General features: G+C 44.0%; 1 protein-coding gene across 18 annotated transcripts in view; it reads right to left on the reverse strand.

Annotated features, from left to right (window-relative positions):
* Positions 1-22,101, reverse strand: part of svila (supervillin a) — a 100,871-nt gene that overhangs the window by 17,199 nt on the left and 61,571 nt on the right. For 10 of the 18 annotated variants that reach the window (XR_009708543.1, XM_061239141.1, XM_061239140.1 and 7 more), the window contains 14 exons: positions 20,537-20,825; positions 19,830-19,907; positions 17,709-18,309; positions 16,286-16,481; positions 13,297-13,429; positions 10,081-10,113; positions 9,398-9,472; positions 7,427-7,495; positions 6,729-6,876; positions 5,255-5,347; positions 3,880-3,966; positions 3,588-3,765; positions 2,664-2,836; positions 1,271-1,426 (listed from right to left, as the gene is read on the reverse strand). Coding sequence is in view for 17 of the 18 variants with exons in the window: in XM_061239141.1 (XP_061095125.1) it covers positions 1,271-1,426; positions 2,664-2,836; positions 3,588-3,765; positions 3,880-3,966; positions 5,255-5,347; positions 6,729-6,876; positions 7,427-7,495; positions 9,398-9,472; positions 10,081-10,113; positions 13,297-13,429; positions 16,286-16,481; positions 17,709-18,309; positions 19,830-19,907; positions 20,537-20,825 (2,309 nt within the window). In the remaining variant the exon portion in view is untranslated. The remainder of the gene's footprint in view (positions 1-1,270; positions 1,427-2,663; positions 2,837-3,587; positions 3,766-3,879; positions 3,967-5,254; positions 5,348-6,728; positions 6,877-7,426; positions 7,496-9,397; positions 9,473-10,080; positions 10,114-13,296; positions 13,430-16,285; positions 16,482-17,708; positions 18,310-19,829; positions 19,908-20,536; positions 20,826-22,101) is intronic. The other 8 variants (XM_061239144.1, XM_061239139.1, XM_061239138.1 and 5 more) reach the window with 5 other exon arrangements.

The following is a 22,101-nucleotide window of genomic DNA, read 5'->3' on the forward strand; positions in this document are numbered from 1 at the left end:
ATCCAGCTGTTGGGTGGGTGGAGCACCCATACCTTAACAATACAAATATTGTGAACTCATCTAAAAAAAAAAAAAAGTACACACAGTCCTTTGTCCATGTGGAAGACGGTCCAGGAACACATGTCCTGAACAGTTTAATGAAGCACTTAGGCCCTATGCAATGGTCTCTCTAAAAAGCAGTCTTACTTAACCAAATCAAAGTAAACTGAAAACAAATTTTAAAAACAGGCATACGGCTTTGTCAAACTTTTCCAGAAGCTCCATAACAAGCTTTGGAGACTCCAGACATCAAGAAAGCAAGACAAAAGTGCTCAATTAAAACATCACTGCACTGCTATGCAAAGCTTTCCACAAAGTACCATTTGAGCCAGCTCATGACAATTCTCCTTTATTTGTATAATCCTTTGTTCTTCCACGTGGCTTCCACTAATCTATACTTTCTACGGCAGTGGCCTTACAATGATCTCAATTGATACTGCACAGATGTTAATGAGAGAGGGCTTTCCTAACTTTGTATGACATACAGTTTTTTGGAGAAACCAAACAACATATTGTTGACATCCTCAATACATCTGGTCTTATGGTCAGGTACATTTTCTTTATAATTTCAAGTAATTTCAAATAGATTCTACACTGAGGAATGTGGTCTGTATAACTCTGCATCAAACACATAAACATCATCTAATAAAGGTAGCTAAAAAGCCCATGATGACAATAGGTTCCCAGAGATAAACATAGATCATAGAGATCCGCACAGCCGTTGGGCCCTTGAGCAAGGCCCTTAACCCTGCATTGCTCCAGGGGAGGATTGTCTCCTGCTTAGTCTAATCAACTGTACGTCGCTCTGGATAAGAGCGTCTGCCAAATGCCAATAATGTAATGTAATGTAATAGAGCACATCTTTTAAAAATATATATTTCTCTCCCAATTTGGTGGCCAATTGTACCCCATTTTATTGTACCCTATCCTCGGTGGGCAGCAGCATCGAATCAGTCCAATGCCTTAACCACTGCCTCTAGAGGACATCTTACCTTGTCACTAATTGTAAAAGTGATGTCAAAAAATGTAAAAAATTTAAAAAGCAGAGCAATTATGACCCACAATGGCACCTACCATGACTTCATAGTGCCCTCTCAGGAGACATTTTGAGAACTTGACACTCCAGAATGCAAACCTGCCCTCAAACCTTGTTATCAACTTCCTTCAATAATGCAGTGAAGTGTCATCACTGAAAGCTGATTGGTTGCTCTTGGGCAGGGGGCAGGGTTACCTTTGACCTGCATGAGCATTAACTTCTTGTAGGGCACAGCGCTGTTGTTGGACGACTGCTCTGAGATGTTGACGCTGCGCAGGTTGACACTGCTGAAGTTCTCCTTACTGGCCAGGCCAGCCAGGGCCACTTGTGAGTAGCCAGAGTTCTTACTCACTGAAAGAAGCAGGGACCTCCAGTTAGATGGTCTTACAGGCTGATTTACCAAAGTGTGCATATACACACATGCACAGGCAGCACAGACACAAACAGACAATTGGACAATGTAACAAATTTAATGACTGACCAAATTTCATGAACAAATGACAACTGAATTGTAATCAAAAAGTGGCCTTACTTTTAAAGAAATACATGTCCTTCATGCAAGTTACCTTCAACTCTTTTCAAAATTTCAGTTTTTACTATATATTTATTGCTTATGAAATCAAGAAAAATTCTGAAAAATACAAAATAGGATGGAGCCAGGTTCATCACCTTTGTGTCCATACAGTATAAAATCATATTTGCATGCAAACAGTATGATAATGAGCTGGGGAATACTCTCATTAAAGGCACAGAAAGAAACATCCACTGGTCCCTGTGTATTTCCCACCACAGTACACTCTGTATTCAAGTGTATAATGTGAAAATGAACAAAGGAAAAGCTCATGAACACGTCAGTAGAAGTTGTGTGGTGAATGCACAACTACAAGTGTTAAGAGGAAGTCCCGGGTGAAACCCTCCTGGTTTGTAGGTTCAGATGGTTTGTGTGTTCTCAGACATCTGTTGCAATCCATGCACGCAACTACATTCTTGGTCTTTTACAACAAGTACAACATGTATTTTAATAAGTTAACTAAGTGGGTTTAAAAGAAAATGCTCTATGCCTTTTGAGTTCAGTTAGCATCATTGCCCCACTTTGCCACTCAATCGCGGACTGCCAGCTCATTCTGCCGGTGCACTTCAGGAGGAGGAAACAAGCAATTATCCTTTTATGCCCTGCAGTCCTGGTATGTGTAAAGGCCCATCCACACCAAGAACAATAACTATCACAATAACTATAATTATGCTGTGTTAAAGATCAAGTGGATGGAGGAGTCCACACCACAACTATAGCAATGACAGTGAGGAACGGTATTGTTGGCATCACTTTCATAGTGATTTTATTCCAGCTGCAGGAACAATAAAACACTGACTGCCAAACAAAATCCAACCGAATTTACAGGGCGTCACGTGCACAATGGAAAAAGACATAGCTGAGAGACTATTTTCAAAACATTATCTTGAGGATAGTGTGGAGGCTCAGTTATAGTTCTTGGTGTGGATGGGCCTTTACTTGTACACCATTTACTCAAACAATTGTTCACAAACAACCGCCTCAAATTTCTTTTTAGGAAAGGAGGGTAGTACACACTCTTCTCCGCCTTCATCCTCTTGGACTCCAGCAGAGCCACGTTCAGCCTCTGCTCAGTGTACTCGTGGCGGATGTCCTCCCTAGCAGCCAGGATCTTCAGAGGGTTCCTGGAGCACTGGACATTACGGGCCGGCCGCACCGCAAGCTTGTGCTGGACCACAGCCGAGGTCAACCTGGAGGAAACCGGGCGGGTGGGGTCAGCTGAAGATGCAGCAGACAGACTTACACAAGGTCATGAAATGAACCGTGGTGGGAGAATGAGGGCTGCTTCATGACCCATAATACAGAGAAACTATGGCATGTAATACTAGATCAAACATTTGGACCTGCCACATTGTCTCAATGCCAGCCAAAGACAGTACTTGGATGGCACCTCAATAACAAAACCACTACTGGCTTTCACTCCATTTAAACATGGCAGCAACCCCTTAACCCATATACCAGCAATCATCAAATCTGAACCATGAATCCAAATCCGGCACTGGTTTTCTTTTCTCCAAGGTAATTAGCTGAACAATTAGTGCTACTGATTGGCTAGACTGTCTTCACACCTGACTCGCAGGTAAACAGAGGGTGGAAAACCTCTAGTTCTCGGACCTCAAGGACTGCAAATTGATCCCTGACAAATACTGTAGCTAGGATTCTAACTTGCATTCATAAAGCTGGATATTTACCAATGTAATTACAATTAAGAACTGTGTTCAGGGGGAAGAAAGTAGAAGAACTAGAATGAATACAATTTGGGATACAACTCCAATTCATTTACCAATAGGCCATGCCTCTGTAATGCACCAAGATGATGTTTGCCAGACACCTATGGGTCATGGTGTTACTAAATGTCTCAGATTATCAGTAGGTGCAGACAGTGCAGAACATGTATAAATGGTACTGGGTACAGTTTGAAGGCAAGACCAAGCTGCTCACTTGGGGATTTGGGAACCGAAGATAGCATCAAAGTCGTCATCGATCTCGATCTTGCTGGAGAGGTGAGGGAGGTCGTCCACCTGGCTGTAGAATTTGGAGAAGATCTCGTCGTCCAGCTTCATCACTTCCTTCACGGTCTTTTCAGTCACTGTCACAGTGGCATCCGGCACACCAGACACTGATGCAGAAATAATGGCAGAAACGTCAGTGACCTCTATTAAAAATAAAGAAAGAAAGAAAATGGTGACTGAGACACGAGTAGCAGGCATGTGAGTTACGCCGAGGCACTAACCTTTACTATTAATCTTTCCCAAGAATGACTCCAGCTTATCAAGCTTTTGGTCAGACTCCAGATTCATATCTGGCCTGGCTTCAATTTCTGCAAGGAGTGGGAAAAGAAACCAAGCAGCATGTTTATGTTCAGTGTCACATTTGTGGAAAAACCATCGAATGGCAGTCTGAATAAACTGTTCCTCTAATATAACTAAACAGACACTCACAGGTCTTCCAGAAGCAGCTTAAAATTCATTAAGGTCCCTGGAAAAAGTACTTTATTATTAAACCTGGCAGCAGTGTTTGGAAAGACAAGCTAAGCGCACACATTATACATGACACTTGTGAAGCCAAACGAAAATCATAAGCAAAGCCAACCAGACATTTTTCCTTTTTTTCTTTCCTCGTGGACAATCTGACACAGCCCCAGATGCAAAGCTGGATTTCACACAACGCATCAATATTCAGAACGACAGTTTTATTACAGACTACTAAACATGGAACTAATGTGAGAGGCACAAAGCTGACAAAAGAAGTTTAGTTATATCATGTGTTCCTTCCATTTCTTACCAGAAAGCACAAAATGAGTAAGAACATGATTAATTCACTGATAACGAGGAATGAAATGGTTCAGCAGAATTAAAAAATAGATCAATGTTATATTATTTATAAACTTCAGACAAATATCTAAACCTGTACATTTTCTGTAGCTAGATATTAGCTGCTGAGGCAGTGCCCCAGCAAAAAACACAAACTACATGACTGCAAACCAGGGAGTAACTAGCCAAATGGCAGAAAAATGCTGATGAGTACATTACATTACATAATATTATACTCATTTAGCCAACATTTTTATCCAAAGTGACTTACAGTTGATTTGAATAAGCAGGGGATAATCTCCCCTGGAGCCATGTGGGGTTACAGGCCTTGTTCAAGGACCCACAGAAGCACGCATCTTATTGGGGTTTTAACCACCAACCTTCAGGACCCTAGTCAAGCAACCAAACCACAAGGCTATAGGCCGCCCCAAGTATCAAGACATCTTCAGTTTGAACAGTAAGCCCATGTTCGCATCAAAGTGTAAGGAATGCACTTGATAAAGTTTAAGGGGATAACTCTCCGTCACGCACAACATCCCAAAATAGTAATGAAGGCCTGGCATGGTTTCTCACTCTGATCTGGAGCCTGCGGTCCAGCATTTCAAACCCTTTATCAGCTAAGCTAATTATACCCCACTCCAATCTCTCTCTCACACATGTACACACACAAATGGAATGAAATGACACAAATACACACAGCCATATAAACACACAGGCACACACGCATATCACACCCACAGCACACGCAACGCATAAAGAGCAGCATTCACGCATACAAAATGGAGAATAACTGACCTTCTTGGGGCTTGGAGACTGCTGGCATGGTGGTCTTTGTTTTGGAGGACACAGGAGAGAGTACAGGGCAGATAGCAGAAGGAGCTGCAAGACCTGTAACACAGCACAGCATAAAATGACATAACACTAATACACTACACAATCAGACAAAATACAAGCATGACAACATAACGAGGCATAGCGTCACAAAGAGACATGACAAGATGAGACAAAAACATAAAACACAACATAAAACAAATTGACAGACAAAATGACAAATCACACCGCAGCAATACAAAAAAAAAAAAAAAAAAAAAAAAAAAGAGCACGCTGCAACGCTTCACCAAAATGCCCACATGCTGAGTAAACAAAATAATATGATGAAAATGTTAGCAGAATCGTTTCAGATCTACACCAAGGACTAGCAGGGAACACGCCATGTTGATTAATGCAGCACTACGACAATCAAAAATACTAGCATCATAAAAACCTATTGGCGCTGCCAGACAAATAAGAGTGTATCCACATCCATGAAAAGCTTAAATCATAGTGCACAGCATTCCTGCCTGAAATTGGTCAATAAATCAAGGGCTTCCAGAGAATGGGGGGGAGGGGGTGAAAGAAATGTAGGTCATGCTTCTGCTCCACTGCTCTGCACAGAATGGCAGATGGAGTAATCATTAAAGTCCAAGGACAGGTCACTTTATTGAAGCCTTCCCAATTCAGTTTAATGCCGTCTGCATGTCTGCAACATCTAGAACACAGCGAGCATGACTGCATTTATAAAGTGGAACCAATAACATTGTTAGTGAGGAGCTGATGAGGTTGCACATGCGTTTGCTACAAGTTGGTATGTGGCTTTATGAGTATTAGTCAGGGACTGACATTTGCTGTTAGCTAGGGATTAATAGGGGTCAGATAAGTTAATAGTTGTAGATTAACACAAAATGGGGTGGTGTATGTCATAGACATACATAAAATTGGTAGTTAAAGGATGTCAACAAGGAGGTCAGCACACATCAACCAATAAAAAAAGGCTAATCCGGTACTTCTCAGATACAGGACATACTGTACATTAAACAGAGGGGGAAAAACTCTGGAGCACTCAGATGCAAACTAATTGCACCATTAAAGGGCTTACTTTGCATCAGTGCTCCAGACAACATATTCATTATAAAATGGGTAGTATATGTTGTTAGTCAGAGAGAGAAAGACTGAAAGACAACATGTGAGAGTATTTTTTCCTCACAGTCCACTGGTCTGATACCAATCCTGTCACACTTACCCCAGTCAGCACTCGTACTGCTGAATTACAGTATAACCCCTGGCCAGAATGTAAACTAATGGAATGAGAGGCACCATTATATCATTTTCTGCCCCAGTGAAAGGGATCCTGGTCCACTTCCCTAAGGCTCATTTTGCTTTTGGGGTCATTGTTCTGAACAGCTGAATTAAAACCCTGGCTGAATACAGAGACACAGGGATGAGCACTGACCTTTCTTCACCATGCGGGCGGCCACCGTGAACTGGGTGGAGTCGTTTGCTGCCCCTTTGCCTTTGTTTTTCCAGGCGTCCTCCCGGGCGGAGATCAACTTTTTCCTCTCCTCGATGCTCATCTGTGCCTCCGTATCTTCTCCCATCCTCTGTTTGGAAACAACAAAGGGTCATAAAGGTCGCCGAGTGCAGACGGGGTGTCACCGCTGACCTCACACCACAACAACCACCATTTCAATCTAAACATGAAATAGCTATGAGATTTAACATTTAACTAGTGGGCTCAAAATCAGGATTTGGAAAATATACATTGATGTACACCATCGACACTACAGCAGGAAATACGAGGATACACAGACTCAACCGGTCACATGAGAACCACAGTAGTATGAGAGTCTACCGACAAAGCCACAACTGCACGAAGCTAATCACCTGGACCACAGTCTAATCTACAGTACACAAACGGTCTACACATACACACAACCAACCACACATACTACCTTGCCTTCCGTTTTGGGGCTAATGAATGAGAATCAGAGATACACAGGTACAACCCAATATGAAGAGAGACACGTCAGCGTGCCCACGCACACAAGTCGGCCAGCACTGTGTGCTCTGAAACGCCTTTTAGACACAGCTAAGGCAAGGCACATCGGGAGGCGCCACACTGCGGGAGAGGGGGGTCTGTGTGTGGATCACCTTCAGTCTCCATGGGTGACGCGTGTCCATCTGCAGGGCGCAGAACTCCCTAGCATTGAGGGAACTGGCCTTCAGGGAGGACAGTTGATGGAAGGAAGGAAAGACAGATGGGAAAACCAGGAGAGAATTAAGTGATGAAAGAGTAGAGAGATGAAAATGCCTTAGTTGAGTGTGGCGCCCCTCTGGTGAGGTGTCTTTGTCTTGCTTGTGATTCCATTGCCCCAAAACAAACCACAGATGTGCTTCTCAAACACACACACTCATAGTCACAGTGCACACACACCAGCACACACACATGCATGTACGCACACGCATCCATAACAAGCAACCACAGACCCAATTACACAGATGCCAAAGCTAAAAGCTAGGATGTGTTTTATGAGCAGAGGAAAGCATAGTGCATTGCACTATGGCTTAATTTTCCGGTATGTGGTTTCAATTTGCAGTCAACGGTCATAAAATAAAAGATAAATAAATAACACAAATAAAACGAAACCGACATCATTATTCAGCTAGCGTGCCTGCCAAAGAACGGGTCTGCAGTTGGTCCAACTGTCATTCAGCTGAACTGGTTTAGTTTTGAGCAGGTAAAAGAAAAATACTGCATGCTTCACCACAGCATGTGCATCATTCGCTAAGTGCCTGACTGTTAAAGGTTTTGCCCAAGCTGCTACAAAAAAGCCATTGATTAATGTAGCTACAACTCAAAGAACCGTGGGATTGCACAGCACAGTCAGGGTGATGGAGAAATGTAAGTGAAAGCATAGAGATGGGCTTCACCTTGGCTCAAGGCCCAACACACTGGAGTGACACTTTAGAGAGTATAGATTATCTAGACAGTCAGCTCCCAACTAAAAGGAGCTGTTCTCTTTCTATTTTCAGAAACTGATTAAACCAATGTGGCTACTGTATATATTGTCTAATCTGTTTCACAGCCCAAATCATGGGCTGCATCTTAAATATGGTAGGTTAGTCTGCCAATACACTGTACGATACAAAAACCACTACAAATATGCACATAAAAACAGAAAACAGAACGGCCAAAATTCATAATACAGACAGTAACAGTATGAACATAATAAATAAATGGAAATAGAGAAAATATCCAATCTAGTTATAATCAAATTTATAGGAATATGTTCTAATGCGCAGTTTCCGCCATTGGCAGTCCACTCTATAACAATTACTGGGAAACAGCTCCTATACACAAGCCAGACTATTTGAATTAAAGAAACTGAACAGAATATGGAGAAAACACAAATAGGAGTGCTAGGGAGAGGAAGACAGAGCAACAGTCTTGTGCCTGAGAACACAGTGAGTTACAGACATAAAAAGCTATAAACACAAATGCCTTTGGCTAATGGCAACAAGGGAAAATACAGTTTTCCGTCCTCAGAACCATCAGCTCAATATAATTGTTTGAACACGTTACAAAGCCGGCATAATAAAGTCAGTCTCCTCAAGCTGATTTAAGCAGGAGTGAATTAAAGAGCAGAACAGAAGCAAAATGAGGATTTACTTCAAGGGAAGTGTTTGTGTGTGGGGGGGCGGGGGGGGGGGGGGGGGGGCGGTTAAAGCAAGAGCCAATTATTCAATATCATTATTATTCTTTGTACATGCAGTACAGCATACATAGACTGTTCTCCAGGAGGACATACAAAAAAAATATATCAGTGTTCTGTGATTAGCAGAACAGAGGATTTAAAAAAATGTCAGAGGAAATAATTCAAGGTTTTAAGAAAGCATTTCACTGCATTGCTGTGCCTCGGCACATGAACATTTACACACCACAGCTCACAAGCAATTCCCCAAGACCTGAGCTGGGAAGTGATTTGACATTGGTGGTGATTATGTCCAAAATGGTAACTTGCCAAAGACTACGTCAAAGGCTAGTCCACAGGGAGGCAGGCAGGCATGCAGGCAGGTAGGCAGGCAATCTAGCCACGGATGATGGCCCATGCATATGCTTACCTGGTCATCAACATACTGACATATATCCCCAGCAGATACTGGAGGAGGGGAGTAGGTTGAAGCATAAACTGGCTCCTAATTGGAAGTACAGAGGCATGGACAGAGGGAGGGAGAGACAAAGAGAGAAGGGAAAGACAGAGGATTAGACTGGAAAAGAGTAAGAATAATGGGGGGGGGGGGGGGGGACACACACACACTTTCCACCAACTATGTTTTTATCACCAACTTCCCACTCAAGTATCACCACAAGATTCAATAGAGATTTCAATCCACAGTAGGATGACAAAGGTCATCCAAACAGTATTGTTGACCCCACAACAGAAAAACACAAGAGTTCAGGGCATGCACTCTAAGAGGGCGCTTTAGTGTTCAGAGGTGAGTGAATTGTGAGTCGAGTGCTTTTTTGTTCAAATCTGTTTTTTTATGGCTTAATGGAGTGAAACAAGGTGAAAGAGAATGATGTCATGATGATTGTGAAAGGGCCAATCCAAGCCAACACATACGCACACATCAGAGCCAAGAGTTCACCACTGGTGCCATAATCCCACGACAAAAGCCATCGTGATTGGTAAGTGAACATGACAACACCCATGGGTGCTCAAAGGTGTAACAGATGAAACACCATACAGGTACACCAAAGAGCTTGGGTGGCTATAGCCAATAGCACACCATTTCTAGCTTACCTGCAGAAGATCGTCAATTATCATTGGTTCCTCCTACAAGTCGAAACAAATGAGCAAGGTTGTAAAGTGAAGCAGTGAGAGAATGAGGCTTTGTGAACCCCATAATGGGCGGGTAATGGTGATTGGGCTGTCAATCACCCAGTGTTGTGAACAAGACAAAACTAGCATGGAAAATCAAAACAAAGAGTTACTGATAATATGCGATCATTTCACCACTGGAAGCTTGAAGCCTCACTCTGCCGTTTCTTGCCAAAAACAGATAACATCCCCCCAGATGTCTCGGTTTCTGTGATCCGCCCCATATCCAATCTCTCTTTCACCATCTCTCACTGTCTCTCTCAATATCACAATTAGTTAGAGGCTGAGTAGGATGCCATCTGACCACTTTTCATCTTGCAATGAAACCTGAGCTGTGTGTGTGTGTGTGTGTGTGTGTGTGTGTGTGTGTGTGTGTGTGTGTGCGTGTGTGTGAGCGAGAGAGAGAGAGAGAGAGAGAGAGAGAGAGAGAGAGAGAGAGAGAGAGAGAGAGAGAAAGAGAAAGAGAGAGAACCAGAAAGAGACAAAGCAGGAGCCTGTATGTACAAATATATTAATGATACATTAATGTCTAATGCTGCAGTTTACTCTATTACCAGGAAATAAAAGCAGGGAACCGAATACAGAACAACGAATAAAGATTTAGCCACCAAACAAAAAATAATAAGATCTAGATTGTATCTTTGCTACAAGACTGAGACACACAAAAATGAACAAAAAATTGTGTTCGCATTGTGTTATCTCAGTCTGTTCTTGTTCATCTTTCAAAGACCATTGTGTTTCTCTTTCGGTCTTTGTCACCTGTGCTGCTCTCCCCTAGCAGAGAGAAGCTAGGTAAAGAGCAGAACGGTGTGGTCAAGACAGGGTGAAAGGGAAATTAAAAGAGAAATGCAGGTTTCTCACTTACTGCAAGCAACAGCCTCTGCAAAGGCAAAGCCTGGTACACACAATAAGAGCACCACTCACTGCTAATACATAAGGAGAATGGACTGTCTGAATCAAATGGCTTTTTGGTGAAAATTACATCTGTTATCTTATCCACTTTATTTGCAAAACTGCACAAAGGAAACATTCTGAGAAATTCGCAATTTCACTGATGACATTATTAGTGAGATTAGATTATAGAGCGGTTCCAATACGGAGATACTGCTGCTTCACATTCGGTTCACAGTACTTGACAGCTTCATTCCATTATGACACTTGGGGACGCACTAATGAACTTTAGCAACGTTGTTTTACTTCAGTTATGGCCTCTAAATGCACAACTATCTTTTGCAGGAAAAATAATAAAGCAGAAAGCCCACATACACCCGAGAAAGCCTTATTCTTTCTTAGATTCCTTTCCAAGCAGCAGCATGCGTTGATAAAATCCCACTCTTATCCCTTACCTCAATACAACAGCCTGGCCATTACATATATATTATAATTGTATAGCATCACACTTCCCATGCAGAGATTGAAATCAAGTTTATTTGGCTTCAAAGACAGCAGACAGAAAGTGACAGATCAACAAAAAACAATATAAACAGAGAGGGTTAGTTACATGATACATACAGCATGAAGTATGAAGCATTCAGCACTCAGTGGTCGCGTTAACACAAAATTTCAGCATTTTCTGCATAGAAGAGAGCAAAGACCCTACATTCTCTTTTTTTTATTAGAACAGCCAATGACCCAGATGTGAACCACAACAAAATGATTACTTCATTTGTTTGAACCAATTGTCTTCCAGAGACATTTTCTTGTTGACTAAAATGTTTACACAGCCATTTAAAACAGAAATGGCTCTTAGGGCTTTTGAAAATTAGCCTGTCTGGGGAAAAATGTTTCGATCAGAAAGCCAAAGCATTATATATAGCTTATTTCGTTCCACTTCAGGGAAGGAAAACAGGTAGCCGCCTTTTTAAAACTGTTTAGCGTGGAAACAGTGTGGAAGCAGGCTTCCAACACTTCAATCACAATTGCAGTTTCACCTTCTTTTGTGCGTGCAGATCTTCAACCACTGGAAGACTGATTAATGCAATCAACTCCACCTGACTAAGAACTAGGTTTAAGCAATTTATTTGCCTCAGAACAACTTTTCTAATAACTTACAATGGGAAATTAATTTACACCTGTATAAATGTGCTTATTCTCTAGACCCTAGAAACACAGCACACATGTCATTCCGACTATAATAAAACACTCTGGGAGTGAAATAAAATGAACAAAACAAAAGCAGGTCTAGCACTTTAAGATTGATGCATTCAATTATTTAACTATGGATTAAAAGAGGTAGCAGCAGCCATTACTGAACTGATTTGTCAAATCTCCCTTGTGTCTGTATTGAAAAGTGAAAAACAACTCGTGTCCCTACATGACATCAGCCAGACATTACAGTTGCCAAATTGTGACAAGTCTTGCGGAATGCATGAGCTAGATGTTTCCAGTAGAGCAAATTCCCTTTCAACAGTGGGTAAACTAGTTTAAATTCACTCGCAGTTGGACACAGTTTAATTAATCTAAGCAATAAACGTTTGTAATAAAGTTAGATTCTTTTGAGATTTGCAAGAAATACATGCAAACAGAGGAAGAGGAAATACACTATGAACGTCCATCCCGTCTATCTCGAGTTATGACAGCGTCCTTCCCCTTTGGAGCCTGACTTGGTCTTCTTAAAATTACAGTACTGTATTTCAAAAGTATATTCTTCTATAGAGTTCTTCACAGAGTACGCAGCCATAGTGTTTGTGGCTCTACACGAAAATAGCAAGATAGAGGTGCCAATACTGCCAAATCACATTGATATTCTAAAGGTCACCTGAACAAGAAACAATATCACAACAACTCCACTTCTATGAGGAATGGCATTATTTATACAATGTATATGAAAACAACAAATGTGGCAATGCAGCCTAAGTTTATTTGTTCTGTTCATTAATATTCTATTTCTCTATGACCAATTTGTTGAATCTGGATACAGTAGACAGAATTCACACTAATGGGGAACAGTTCTTCAGTAATTGTGATTTTCAGTGGATGGGGACTGAAGGGTGTGGCATCAAATAAAAACTTGCAGCATGCTAGCAGTTCATGGTCAGCTTCTTGGTGCCATTGGAGCAGACTGGGTGCACTGCAGTGTTTGGTTTAGTATGCCGTTAGTGGCAGGAGAGCTCTCGGTCATGCAACAGGTCAGGTTACCTTCTTCTTGAAGCTCTGCTCCGCCTCCCATAGCTGTGTGCGGTGTTCGGTCACTCCTGCATTCACCACCTCCTGCTTCTTATTGATGCGGTTCCTCCAGTCTTCCTCACCACTCTTCCTTAGCAGAGCCAGCCTGAGGTAAACATATGCACAGAATGCACAATGGCTCACACACAGGCACATACACACACATGCATGCATGCATACATTGTTCTCACATGCAGATACATAGCATACATACTTTACACAAGCACTCAAGCAAGGCTCGGAATGTGCAATTCCCACTAATTTTGAATGGCCAACCATCCGCAACGGCATTCCTGCATGATTTCCACAGCAGATTTGGGAGTGTAGACATCCGCGGTTCTCCTCAGCAACGTGATGTCTTTCGTCTGCTTCTTTTCACACCACAGACTACAGCTAAGCTATCAGAATAGAGTCGGAGGAAGACATTACATAAGCAGCTTTAGCATGCCATCCACAGGCATTTGTGGGGGTCACTAGATGCTGATAAAATTAGACCCCTAACTGACTCAACCCTTCCATACCCTGAGTCCACCCACCTGGATTGGACCGGAGACTCATCTAAGCGCCATGGAATGGTGCTTTAATGGAATGAGCCACCAAGCAGTCCAATAACACACTTCTGATTGATGCAAATACTGTATCTTTTAGGGAAAAAAAAACAACAACAATCTAACCTTGTACTTTACAAGCTCTTCAGTAGATGCTGTGCACTTACTGGTGCTGGTCAAGGGGAAAACAGCTGCAATAAAGTCAAAAAGTCCAAGACACCATACCAATCTGCAATACTTGTTGAGGATGTTTGGCAAATTGGGCTGGCTTGGTGGAGTTTTGGTGAGAGTAATGGTATGTCAGTGGCTGCTCTGAGCCTCTTCTACAGAGCATTTAGCCACAACTTCACAGGATGTATAACTAGGCCCTCTAAGCAAAAAGGCTCATCTCAAAGATCCACTTTCAGTCAGAATAAGCACACACTTTCATTCAGGTTCCTGACAAGTGCTGGTCATAGCTGGCCTTTAAGTGCATAATGAAACGATTAAAACCAAGAACACTAGACTTCTATGACTGGCTACAAACAGAAAAGGTGTAATCTAACCAGATGCTGACTGCACATTAGCACCAAGCTTGTGTAATGCTTCAGCCAAAGGTCACCTGTGGTAATCGGTTTATGACGCCAACATTTTTAGCAATGCAAATCAGCGAGCCTCTTTAAGAGGCTGGTCTAACTCGCCAAGTAACACGAGGGAAGTCAGCTGGGCATTTTGTGGCAACAAAGTCACATGTCGAGAGTGGAAGCTGGCATGGAAGACTATAAACTGTAGACCACAGACTGTTATGGACATCCTGTCACAAACAAGTGGTCATTGCTCACCCTAATTCCCCCCCCCCCTCCATTGTACCATTCCAAAACCAAGATATATGACCCAGGAGTGACGTCTGGCGTCCCTTCACAAACAGGCTTTGTGCCCGTGACTGGTGGGACTGTTCTCGGTACTGTACGACAAACTTCCTGCATCGGAATGAGCAAAGAAACCCCAGAAAATAACAAAGTAAGAAAAGGGCCGCCGGCCGGCCGAGGGGGAAGAGGCAGCAGCTGCCGACGCAGCGGGGTCCCCAGCTGCACGGCGGGAGCCGCTGTCAGCACGCTAAAGCGATAAAAGAACACGGCCCAACACAACACAGGTGCCGCCCGTCCATCATACTCCCACAGTCCATTTGCGTACACGTCTCTGACACACAAAGGCACGAATGCGTAAAAAAACTTACACAGTTACACGTTTCACATACAGCATTATCGAATAGTACCATCAGATATTTACCATGACTGAGGGGAAGTATGATTGTGGGGATAAAATAGTAGTATAACAGCGCTGCTTCCACGTGGGGAGCATTTTAAGTTCTTTTAACCGCCAATGGCCTGTTTTAACCATTTAAAATAGACAGGTTAAGTATAGGTAAAAAAAAAAAAAAAGTACTATTCTTCAGTAAAGCATAATACCATATTTGGACTTGTTCTCTGCAAGACCGGCATCTGTGAAGAAACCGGACCGTAGGAATGTAACAGGCTTATACAGTAAGCATTATTCAGTCCACTAAACCATGCTTGTCGGCGCTGCTGGTTTCAAATTGATTTGACACAAACACAACCCGACGTTTCCTTGTGCCATCGATAAAATTGAGCGGCTGATGAGAAATCGCCACCCATTACCTCACGGATGTGAAGGAAAGGGTAAGAGTAGTGTGAGGCTTACAGGCTGATTGAAAGCGAGCAAACTGCCAAATTCCCTCAGGCCATTCACCCGGCTGCTTTAAGTTTAGAGAGCTCAGAAGTAAATCCCCTTTAAGTCTGCATCAAAACATGCAGTGACGCAACCTACATTCTGCAATGAGAGCCAAGACGAGGCTTTCACACCTGCCTGTCTCTAAGATAAAGTCCGCTAGACCTGGTCTCCACTCTCTCTTTCCTCTCGACAGAAACACAGCCCTCTAATCTCAGGGAAAGGATATGCTGAACTAACAGTCCATCAAAAAAAATAAGCTACATGTACAACAAGGTCAGAAAACACAAACCTGATAGCATCGGTTGCTTGAATTACAGTTATTTTTATTTCCCCATTTTGTCCACTTGGCGAAAACATCCCTAAGAATTTTACCGCTTACAGGAGCAGCATATCTATACATTAGATACAGATTTACAGCTCATGAAAATAATAGAAAACATTTACATTGTGCACTTTCCAAGTTCAAACCAATGAACAAGTTAATTCACTGCATCTACCGTGAATCAAACCCTCATTGTCCATTCATGCAGTGTGACGGAGGTACACGTTCAGAACATGCAGAACAGTCACAGAGTCTCACACACACACACACACACACACACACACACACACACACACACACACGGAAGCAGTAGGGCTGCACAGAAGCATGATGGAACTGTACCCACTCAGCCTAAGCGTACCTCTCTTTGATGGACATCTGGCGCGTGGACATGGTGTCGGACGGGTCGTCAGGCTCTGGGGGACTGTGCTGTTCCAGGAGGATGAGCTCGCCGTCCCCACTCAGCCGCAGAGGAGAGAGTGCATGGGGAGCCTGAGAGGAAGGGACGCTCCTCACCGTCGTCGCCTCGCTCACTGAGAAACTGGCCTCTGGCAGCTCTGTGTAGATGTACACATTCACACACGCACACACACACACACACGCCACACAGAGCAGAGCCCCAGACAGAGAACCACAGAGAGCGATAGAGAGAGAGCGAGTGAGAAAGAGACACACACACACACACACACACACACACAGAAACAGACACACACACACACACACACACACACACACACACACACACACACACACACACACACACACACACACAGAAACAGACACACACACACACACACACACACAGACAGAAACAGATACACAGACACACACACCCACACACAGACAGAAACAGACACACAGACACACAGACACACAGACAGAGACAGACGTGCACACCCACACAGTGCACACACAGTGCAAAGTGCGCACACACACAGTCACAGACAGGCAGAGAAAAAGAAAAAGAAAACAGGATGAGGTTAGCAGAGTTCCAGTGCAATCAATGAGGGTTAGGTGGTAGCAGCTAAACTACATGCACACAGACACGCACATAAGCAGCTGACAGGAAGGTGGAAACCGCCTATTGGGTCTGCAATGAACCTGAATGAGCCGTCGACACACACACAGGATTAGGAGTAGGGTTGACTGCGCAAGCAAGACTAGGCTGACGCACGGACAAGCAGTCTATTGTCTCTGTCTCTCTCCTCCTCTCTGTCTCTCTGGGGGGAAACTGGAGTCCAAAGGCCCTCCCCTTCCTCCCCTTGTCAAACCTCTCCACTCGCTGTTCTGTGCCCTCACATGTACGAGGGAGATTAAAGAATACGGCCCAGCAAAGCCGATAAAAGGCGAACAGGAAAACCACCACAGCCAAGAGAGCCACCACAGCTCATATGACTGAGACAACAGGAAACACATTTTTATAGAAGATAAACTGCCTCAAAAAAATGCACTTTACAGTTTAGAGAACTGTTTTTGTCTGGTTCTCTTTGTCCATCATCCACTATTCAAACACCCATGGCTCACAGATTAAATGTATCTTTCCTCTCTTTGTAAACAGAGAGAAGAAAGAAAGTAAATGTATTGGGGAAATAACAGAGTTAGATTCAGCTGGTGCAACATCTCTCAAGACTCCCTGTGGTGAACCTCAGAGCAGTCAGCAGCAGTCTGGCTAAACACGTCAGCAAACATGTAAGAGGAGGAGGGCAGGAGAACGACAGATGGCCGTTGAAGGCACAGGCAACAAGCGGGGTCATGTTCCGGGTCATGTCCTCCCCGGCCCCTACCTGAGGAGGTGAGCTTCATCCTCGGCACATCCTCAGCCTCGTAGAGCTGGTGTGAGGACTGAGTCTCCCTCAGGGGGCCCCGGCGCTCCAGCCTGTCCTCGAAAACGGCGCTCTCGGCCTTCTGCAGGGAGCGGGGACTCGTTCCCTTGCCCACACTCCCGGCCGGCGGGCTGGCGTGCCGCTGAACGCGGAAGTCCTCGTCGAGCTCGCGGCCAGGCTGGGGCTGCGACTGTTGTCGGACGTCGCCGTCTGGGGAGGGCAGCTTCCGCTTGCCGCCGTCGCCCGACGTCTCCCCGGGCCCCGCATATCTGTGAAAGGCTTGAGAATCCTCCGGCTGGTGGGGGCTGTAGTGATGCTGCTCTGGGGGAAGCGGAGATCCCTTGGTGCCAGCTTCTGGGCTTGGGCTGGGGCTGTGGTGCTTGGGTGTGGCCCTCTCATAGTAAATGGCGCTAGACTGTGGTGGTGCCTCCATCATGACTGTAGACCTGCCCAGGTGGATGTCTCCGGCGTGGGCCGAGGAGAACGTGGTTACTGTAGAGGAGCTGGTCGTCGGCTCCGCAGTGGAGAGCAATCCAAATTTGTGTCCCCCTCCATGCTGTAGCTACAGAGGGGGCAAAGGGCAGGGGGTAGGGGGTAGGAGAATGGTTACAAGAAGGCCAGTCAACAGTGGCAGTTACAGTAAACAGAGCCACAGATTAATCATGCCTAGCATTGTGGCCCATGTCAGCATGACTCACTCTATGTCCCGTTGATCAAAGCAAATGGTCTGCTTTAGGGACATTACACTCTGTGCTGATCCTCAGACGATAACAAAGCACAAGCCAATGGCAACGCAAGCTTTAAACGGACACGTTGAGCTCACTCAAAATGTATGATGCGCAGGACCGGACTGGGCTTTGACCTTCCAAGGGTGTGTTTCAGCTTGAACAGCAAAGCACATCAAACACTATCAGCCTGGCTACAACAGCCTTCAATCCATGAGACTACTATGAAGGCCAGTTTATAGTCAGGCGATGTATGATTGACGATGGATACCGCAACACTGTCACCAACATTCCATTATAGCTGGACGCTGTTGCTCATAAAAAGTATAAACTAAGAATTCATCACCGAAGTGGAGTTACTGCGATCTCAAGACATGGAAGCTAGTTGAAGACACTTGGCTAAAGATTATTTCAGATGAGAACTATAATGAGATTTTCATGACAATTGAGCCAGTGATGGGGTCAAAGTTCAATATTATTTCTGTCTCAGCGAAGGGCACAACAATGATAGCGACGGCATTGAATTGTCCATCTTTCTAGTATAAAGTATATAAGTGGTTGCGACCAACCATCTAATGTGATAATGGTGGCAACATCGTCAAAGTATAAACTGGCCATAAATTGATTAAACTACCATTAGAATACGACTATTTACAATTTTTGTTCAATAAGCCTCTGAAGCCAACTGAACAGGTGGACAGACACAGATGCTTTCTGGACATGGAGCTGCTCAAAAGCAGACTCCGTTCTGCAGAAGAGGACTAAATGGTCTCCATAATTTCCATTTTATCCTTTTAAACGGGAGCAGATGCATGAATATACATTTATATGGCATGGAATCGAGGGGAACTCCATCTTTAGGACTCTAAAAGGTCAACTGGTCACTCGCTCTTTTGCTCAAACTAATTTGAAAGCTTTTCAATTTTGACACACAGTAACTGTCTCGCAGGCAAACAATGACATTTCCGTTTAGAAATACAGGATGCTTTTGCATAAAATCGATGTATTCAAGCCATTCCAAAATGTGGGAAGCAGACCTTTGTTCTCTTCACAACAGAGTCATTCATGCCAAAATGTAGCATACCAAAACATTTTACATCGCTCACATATTGCACAATCTTCTCATTGATACTTAGAGGGTGGCAGAGAAACATTTCAGTGGCAAACATTGATCCAAAATGGCTTGACAAAGGGAGCTCCTTTGGATGTGTGCGAAGAACATACAGAGCATATACTGGACTGTACTTTACCTGCACCTGAATGACAAGGACACTGACAGATGGTAGAGCTGAGCCAGGCTTTACACACAGCCAGTGCAGTGTCACAAACAGAACCACATGCAATGGGTTCCCCTTACTTGTTCAGGGTAATACCATCCTGTCAGATGCTCTACAGTGCCGTTTGCCAGCTCAGAAGGACCTGTGGATTTTGGTTCCTGTACCAGAAAAAGTTCACTTACTGGTCAAATGACATGTAGACACCTCAAATAGATTAACTCTTCATACATAACTCTTTTTTATGAAAGAAATAGGAATTTCATTTATTTATTTAAGCTGCCCATGGTTTCCCTCACATGGCAGGAAATCCTGGGGAAGTTATTCTGCCTGCTCCAAATTTGCCAAGACAGGGACCTCGGCATTTCGGATGTTTCTTATGGTTGTATTCACAGCTGCACTTTCATGTGGTTAGAGTGCACTCTAAAAAGACCAGGATAAGAGATGGTATGGGGTACATGGTGGTCGGACTCCATGTGCTTGGGCTTGTGGGTGTATTGAGAGGGGCGGCCTGTAGCCTCGTGGCGAAGGGACAGCCATGATAAGATCTATGAGCGTTGGGCGCATGAGCAAGGCTCTTAACCCCACACTGCTTCATTGCTCCACATTGTCCCCTGCTTAGTCTAATCAACTATATTGCTCTGGAAGTGTCAGCTAAGTAACTGTGTCTATAATGTAATGCAATGAAACCGCATGTGGCAGACAGTGGCCATTTTCACCCTCAGAAAGAGAAAATGGAGGCCGCTCTCCTTGCCTGGAGCGGGGACTACATTTGTGCCTTTTGCAGTACCTGCTCCACCTCTCCCAGGGTGATGGGTTGGGTCTGGTAGCGGGCGTTGTTCCTGCGCTGCCGTGTGTCGGTCCTGGTCCTGGTGACCTTGGTAGGAGGCTGTGCCAGGCGGTTGAAGAGCGCCATCTTTTCGGACAAGCTGAGGGTGCAGAGGTCAGGCTCCTCTTGGACCTCCTCGGATGGGACGAGAGAACTCCGGGCCTGCTGCACCTCTCGCGCCTCCTGGGCTTCCCGAGCCTCACGGGCCTTCTCCCGAGCTGCTGATGCATGCTGGGAAGTGGCCTGCAGACTGCCAGTGGTGGGCAGGACAGAAGAACAACAACATCCAATGAAAAAGTGGAACATGCACTGTGTGGTGTCGTGCAGCACGGGAAAACATCTCATCTACCCCGAGGTGGAAATGTCAGCAGGACGGTGGCATTTCTCTCATTACCACATTCAAGTGTGTCTGTGGTTTCCATAACTGCTTACAGAGCAAATCAAATCAGATCAGATCAAAACTAGCACACTAGTTAGAGAAGTGAAAAACTAACGAACCAATAACAAGAAGAAACATGCACATCTCAACATGCCCAAACAAAAAGTGCTCAATAAGCCATTCATAAAGCAAAATTTCTTGGGTATAATATTTCGTTTTGCAGTTGATGGGTCACTTCTTTGACTTCAATACCATTTTCGCTAAAGGACAATTATGCAAGAAAGATTACTGTATTCTTCAAGAGGCAGCAAACAGGACAGCAACAATCAATCTTACATAATAATTACTGATTGCTAAGCTATGAAAACCCAGATGCAATTCAGATACCTTCTAACCGCAAGTTTCCGGCAGGTAGTCGGAGTTGGTGTTTCCAAAGGGACACATACTGGTAATGTTAGAAAACATTCAGAATATGGAATACGTATTCAGTACCATGCATATGTATCCTCTGCCACTGCCTAAATTCACTACAACTGGCTGGTTGACTTCATGTATAAATCTGATTGTTGCGCACCCCATAAAAAATAAAAATGATTAGCCACGCGTAACTGAACATGCACAGCAAATGATAACTAACATAAACTATGGATATTGTTTCAAAGACCAGCCGTAGCAGCTCAATGACTTATGTGACACTGGTGACATAACATAAAGGGTGCATGTAGATCATTCTCCAGCTCAGTGCAATCCACCCACTTCATCCTGAGGTTAGTGTGGTCAAACGGCTCCAGTTTCAGAGATGCACTCACTTCACAGTGAGCATAATTATAAGATATGCGTCACACCACAAAGGCAGTCTGAATGTCTTTTTCCTACGGCCTTGGGACTGACACTTGAACCCCAGGAAGCCTTAACAGGTACTACCTCTGACATTTACCGCCAAATCCATGTTACTGTTCGCATGGGCTGGGTTACAAGATCTATCAACGGCGTAGAGCAGGGGTGCACAACTCTGGTCCCGGACGGCCGGTCTGCAAGCTGGTTTTTGTTCCAACCAATTACCTTAATTTATTTTTCCAACAGCTCTATAAATGATGTTGGTTCACTCCCGTACTTGAGCATAGTAAAATCTATAGGATACAGTTGC

Source organism: Conger conger, chromosome 4 (assembly GCF_963514075.1).
Source record: "Conger conger chromosome 4, fConCon1.1, whole genome shotgun sequence".
Taxonomy (NCBI): domain Eukaryota; kingdom Metazoa; phylum Chordata; class Actinopteri; order Anguilliformes; family Congridae; genus Conger; species Conger conger.